The sequence below is a fragment of the Tupaia chinensis genome, unplaced genomic scaffold, assembly GCF_000334495.1.
Source record: "Tupaia chinensis unplaced genomic scaffold, TupChi_1.0 Scaffold143622_1, whole genome shotgun sequence".
Classification (NCBI taxonomy): Eukaryota; Metazoa; Chordata; class Mammalia; order Scandentia; family Tupaiidae; genus Tupaia; species Tupaia belangeri.
In genome coordinates this window covers 98,596-104,277 of record NW_006203470.1, presented here as the reverse complement: position 1 = coordinate 104,277, position 5,682 = coordinate 98,596, and the positions used below count along the sequence as shown (strand labels likewise).

At 60.4% G+C, this 5,682-nt stretch overlaps 1 protein-coding gene across 1 annotated transcript in view; it reads right to left on the bottom strand.

Annotated features, from left to right (window-relative positions):
* Positions 1-5,682, bottom strand: part of KRABD3 (KRAB domain containing 3) — a 23,234-nt gene that overhangs the window by 7,887 nt on the left and 9,665 nt on the right. The window contains exons 10-15 of the mRNA XM_027766666.1: positions 4,962-5,162; positions 4,379-4,552; positions 3,886-4,035; positions 1,305-1,457; positions 755-922; positions 5-182 (exon numbers count right to left, since the gene is read on the bottom strand). Of these exons, the coding sequence (XP_027622467.1) occupies positions 5-182; positions 755-922; positions 1,305-1,457; positions 3,886-4,035; positions 4,379-4,552; positions 4,962-5,162 (1,024 nt within the window). The remainder of the gene's footprint in view (positions 1-4; positions 183-754; positions 923-1,304; positions 1,458-3,885; positions 4,036-4,378; positions 4,553-4,961; positions 5,163-5,682) is intronic.

Sequence of the window (5,682 nt, the reverse complement as noted above, 5' to 3'; positions counted from 1 at the left end):
CTACCCCAGGTCTTCTCCTTCCGAACTGCTGAGGCTTGAGCTGGAGCAGGGGCCAGGGCTGGGGCTGGGGCTGGGGCTGGGGCCAGGGCTGGCCAAGCAGGCGAAGTGCAAGGGCCTCACCGGCAAGATGCCTCTCAGCGAGTTCTCCAGGCAGTGCAGTGGGGAGGGCCTGGTAGCTGCCCCTGGTCAAATGACAACAGAGCTCTCTGTCTCTCAGCCGGACGACAGCAAGGCCTTCCGTAATGCCCAGGGTACGCCAGTCTCCTGGGTCTCTTGAGCCAGGCGCCTTCTTGCCTGTCAGGCTGCTCCCCCTGCACCCCAGCATCACACAGGAACCAACCAGCAGGCCTAGAGCAGAGGCTGTCAGGCCAGTCCTGTCTGGTGGAAGATTAGAAAATGCAGCGGGCCCAACTTGGGTTCTCATGTTTACCTCCCATGGGTCCTCCTGGAAGGGCAGCAGGCCCGGGGAGGGCGCTGCTGGAAGCTAAACCACACAGTGACTGTGGACAGGGAGAACCCCACACCCCCAGGCAGCTTCTCCACTGGAGAAGTTCAAGGATGGGTGGAAACAGCAGCGAAGATCTTCCATCCCCAGCTCGCTGGCACTTCCTGTCACCTTAGCTTCCTCTTTAACTCACTGTGGCTTCTGCCAGGCTCCAGCTTCCATCTTTTGGGGAAGGCTATGAGACAGGGATGGCACAGAGGGGGACTACACTCTAACTCCCAGTGGTACCATGGGCAGACGTAGACTCACCATCTTGGTGCCACCTCCATGCTCCTGGTCTGATGGCCCCATGGTCGCTGAGTCCTCGCTGGGGGCAGGTGGGGACATGGCTGGAGGAGAATGTGTGGGGGTGTCTGGTGCGCCCTTCTCCCTCACCCTGTCCAAGATAGGCTGGCTCGCTGGACTCGCCCCGTGGTCCTGTTTTAAGGAGAAGTCAAGAAGCCTGTTGGTGCATGGGCCTGGAGCTGGCACCGATGACAGGACAGGCACCGACTCCTGCCCGGGGGTGGTGTGGGGATCTCGGGGACTCAGTGGTAGGTGGGAAATGCCCGCCTGTGGCTTTCCTAGGGGCCTGCCAAGTTGCCAGGGCCAATGGCAGAGCTGGTGTCCCATCCACAGACACCAGCAGGTCTGCTCCAGGTGTGGACCGGGCCCTCCGGCTTTCTGGCCTGGACACCTCTCCTGGGTCTGTTGCCGAGCATCTGCTCAGCACAGGGGTACCCTGGGCCTTTGGGGCGGAGTGCCCAGGGTGGCAGTGCTGGGGCCACCTGTCCCACCCGGCGCCATGGAGGCCAGTTACCTTCCCTGTCTGCCATACAGTCCCCGGATTCTACTCTCCTTGGTGTCCTGGCTGCAGCTGAGGAGCAGGCCCAGGGGGTCCGTGGCCTGGGCATGGAGATCTCTTTGAGGCAGTTCTCCAGGCCCTGCAGCGGGGAGCTGCCCACTGAGCTTCCTGCAAAGGTCAGAAATTTGCAGATGTGGCCAGCTACAGCTCAGACCCCACAAAGCTCAGGCATCTCGCCTCTTCTGAGTGCAGGGCAGTGGGGGTCATGAGGGAGGCTCAGGACACAAGGTGTTTAGCCATTCAAGGCCCCACCGGACTCCTGGTCCCAAACATTAACCAGCTCTGGCTCTGGGGGCTTCTGCCCAGGCTGCCCCAGAAGAAGCCTGCCCTGTGTCAGTCCCCACAGAAGCTGAACTGGGGCTGTCAAGGGAGACTGGCCACAGCTGTGGGACCTCGGCTCCTTCAACACACCCGGCTGCCACCATGGTGAGGGATGACGCCACCTGCCCACACACGCCATGACCTCCTCCGCCACTCCAAGGGTGACACTCTATGCTCTGCCGCCTTGGAGCACAATGTGGTGGCCATGGCAGGCCAACACACAGTTTCCAGAAGGACGAGACCAAACGCACTGCAAGGTCGTGGTTCCAGTGACAGCTTGTACAAGCAACGGAATTGATGAAGTGGCGTATCATTGTTACTTCTAATCTGTACGGGACATGTGCACTCACCAGAGAGATGGGGAGAGAGAGGGAACGCGGGAGAGCACTCCCCCCACCCCTGAGGGGATGGCCATGCCACAATCCCGTCTCCACTCTCCTTTTGGAATTTTGGGCACACACATGTGCCTACCAAGTTTGGGATTTGAACCGCACAGTAAGTCATGTGGGATCCAGTCACCTTAAGCACCAGGCCACTGGCTGGCCCTGGACTGAAACTCTGAGAGCTGGCAGGTGCCCGCCAACGATCTAGACAGTGAGAAGAGGGCATCGGGGCAGCTCGCTGCCCTGTGAGGCTGCCAGAAGGCGGAGTGTCGAGAGGACCTCCAAATGCTGCTCTCCTCATGGGATGGTTGCTGAGTTTGGGGTGGCGGGGAGATGGGAGCTGGCTGGCAGCTCCTGAGAGGCGGTGTGAGGCCTGCTGCGATGTGGGTTACTTACGACACGGTCCAATGACCACGACACGCGAGCAGGTGCTGGGGGCGCCGTGCCACTGGTCCCAGTCCGAAGCTGTGCTTGAGGCCAAGGAATACACAGACAATACACAAAGAGGGGCTGGCCCTGTGGCCTAGTGGCTTAGGGAGTGGGATGCTACACGGCCCACCGTGGTTTGAATCCCAGCCCTGGTGACTTAAGGAGATGCACCAGGCACGTGCATGTGTGTGCCCCAAATCCAGACAGGATGGAGAAATGGAGAAGGGACTGTGGCATGACCACGCCCCACTGAGGAGAGCCTTCTCCCTGGCTCTCTGTCTCTCTGGCAAGTGCATACACCCTCTGGCAATCAGAGAAAAAAAAGGTAGTAAGATGTCAAAGACAACCCTCAGGATGAAAAGCAAGGTGGGGAAAGCATGTCTGGAATGCGGCCGTCTGGGCGAGGGGACCAGCGGGCTGCGCACAGGCACCTCCTGTGCACCTCGATGAAAAGTGCTCCCGGTGTGGCTGCCTCGGGAGGATGGGCTAGAGCCAGGGACGCAGGGAGACGGCACCCTTTAGCAGCTTTGAACAAAACCACGTGAAATGAAAAATAAACATTAAAAGCAAAGTCCAGGGACCAGCAGGTGGCATGGTGGTTGGAACACTGGACTCCCACAAGGCCGACTATAGTTCAAGTCCTGGACCTGGCAGCTTGCTTTCTCACTCTCTCTCTCTTTCTTTCTCTCTGATGTGTGTACATGCCCTCTAGTAAATTACATAATAATAATGATAATAAATAAAATTAAAGAATTCCTTTTTTAAAATATAATAATTTTAAAAAGCAAAGTCCATTGTGTTTTGGGGAAGTGCAGCACACAGAGGAGGCTAACCCTGGTGGGCTCGGGTGCCAGCAGGCGATGACACGGAAGGTTCCGGGCCTGTACTACGTCCCCCATGGGCCTGGCCGCAGCTCTAGACCTTTCTGCTAAGAGCTGCAGCCAGGACAGGGCACTGTCCAGGGGCGCGGCATCTGTGGACAGTGCACAGACTATGAACTCAGATTACTGCAGGGGGAGGCTGAGGAGAAAGTTGGGGCCTCCTGCAAAGTCCCCAGGAGTGACTGCTCAGAGGGGCCCAGGGAGGCACAGGTCATGATGTTGAGTTTTCACAGACCCTCACAATACTGTTCCCCAAGTCGGAGAGCAGTTTGCTCCCAAGGGCACTTGTCTGGGGGTGCGATAAGGGAGACTTCAGTACAAAGGAGATTTTCACAGAGCTCTTGGCACTGTCCTGCTCCTGCTGAGTCATGTTGCTAAACTGGACCCCTCACCCTCCACACCTCCACCCCACTGAACACAAGTCTGCTCCACTTCTGGCATGGGCACGGGGTCTGACCTGGCAGGTAAGGGTACTCACATCCTGCTTGGTACGGACTTCCAGCTCGGGCTGGCCCAGCTCACCTTTCCCAGTCTGCTGCCCCTGGCTGCCCTCAGGGCTCCCAAAATCCAGGTCCGCGTCATCCGTGCTGCTGGGTGAGAAGCTGGTGGGGGTGCCTCGGGGGCAGGGTGGCCGGGTGGGGCCCGGAGGCAGAAGCGCCTCCCTGGTCGCCGCTGCAGGGAACAGCACAGTTGAGATTATAGGACAGCCTGTCAAAGAGTGCCCCAGGCCCCGGTGTGGGTGGGCACCAGGAGACCCTGCCCAGGTGCCTCCCACTGCAGTCCCCTCTGACAAACCCACAGCACTTCAACTCAGGAGAACCCCGTGGGTCCTGAGTGGTTAGAGAAAGAATGTGAACCGTGCTTGGCAGGAAGCTTTAAACTGGCTTTGGGCAACCTGGGAAACTGTGAGCAGATGTGGAAGGGGGCTGGGGGGACATATAACCCCAGAGCTAAGGAAGATGGTGGCCTCCGTGCCACACACAGGGACAAACACCACCCCAAGGCCACAGTTTACCTTCACTGTGTGATCCACGGGGCTGCAGCTCAGGCCTGTGGGACCTAAGGTCTCCCAGCCGGGGGCTCCAGGACCAAGAGGGGGCCGACAGCTGGGGAGTGGGCACCCCACTTGGAGCAATGCCCTTCAGACAGGCCTCCAGAGCTTCCAGGGGTGAGCTCGAGGCACTGCTGGCTGGGACGGAGAAATCGCCCTGTCACCATTGCACGAGCATGGCCATCCCAGGCTGACCTTCTGTAAGGGTGACAGTCCTGCAGCACTCAGGGAGCAGCCAGGCAGGACACTTCCTGTGGGGATACGTGCTCTGCTCTCTGGAAGGAATGAAGGAAGCTGCCCCCTGCCCTAGGGTGGGATCCACGCGCATGGGGCTTCCTCAGCCAGAACACCTGCCAAATGGAGCTCCTGAAACAGGCGCGGCCTGGCCAGGCCTGGCTGGAGGGGTCGTGGGCTCCAGGTCCCACTGCCTCAGAAGGAAGGCCCAAGATGAGCAGGCACTCCTGCCCTGTGGGCTGGCGGGGCGGGGCTCTGTCCGAGGACTGAGCAGCACCACAAGGAGACTGGAAAGGCTGACTCTAGGCCTCACCTTGAGTGGTGGGGCCCCAGCTGGGCACGCAGAGCCCTCTGGCGTTTCCAGGAGCAGAGGGGCTATGGGGCTGCTGGCCGAGCTGACGGGATGTGGGCCCAGGGGAGCTCTGGGTCCAGCTGTCCTCCGCCTTCACTGCCGACAGGACACTGCCAGCGGCAGGACCCGGGTGGGGAGAAGGGGCCTGTAGGCGTCCGTGCCCTGTAGGAAGGAGGCCGTGGGGAGCCCCGGTTTCAAGCCTGGAAGTACCCTGAGAGCTGCGAGGCCTCTCTGGGTTTGAGGGCTCTCAAGGGCGCGGTGTTCCACGCAGTCGGCCACCTCTCAGCACTTGTGCAGACCTGGTCACGCTGCCCTGCCCTCCCCAGATGGCTCCGGGAGCTCTGGAGCTCCTGCTGGGGTTGTCGGCCCAATCAGGTCAGCACGTCAGCTCCTTCTCTGGGGCCGGCACCCAGGCTCAAGGTGGCCTGCAGGGCTGGGTCTGAGAGGCTAAAGAGCACGAGTGAGTAGACGGCATGCAGCCCAGACTCAAGGACCTGGGGGTCCAGCTATGCTCACTCCGCCCAGACACAGTGGGACTCCCAGGTCCTGGGTCCCGGCTACCCCGCCCTGCCCAGACACAGTGGGACTCCCGGGTCCTGGGTCCTGGCTACCCCGCCCTGCCCAGACACAGTGGGATTTCCAGGCCCCAGCTATGCACACCCTGCCCAGTAACATGCTGGGA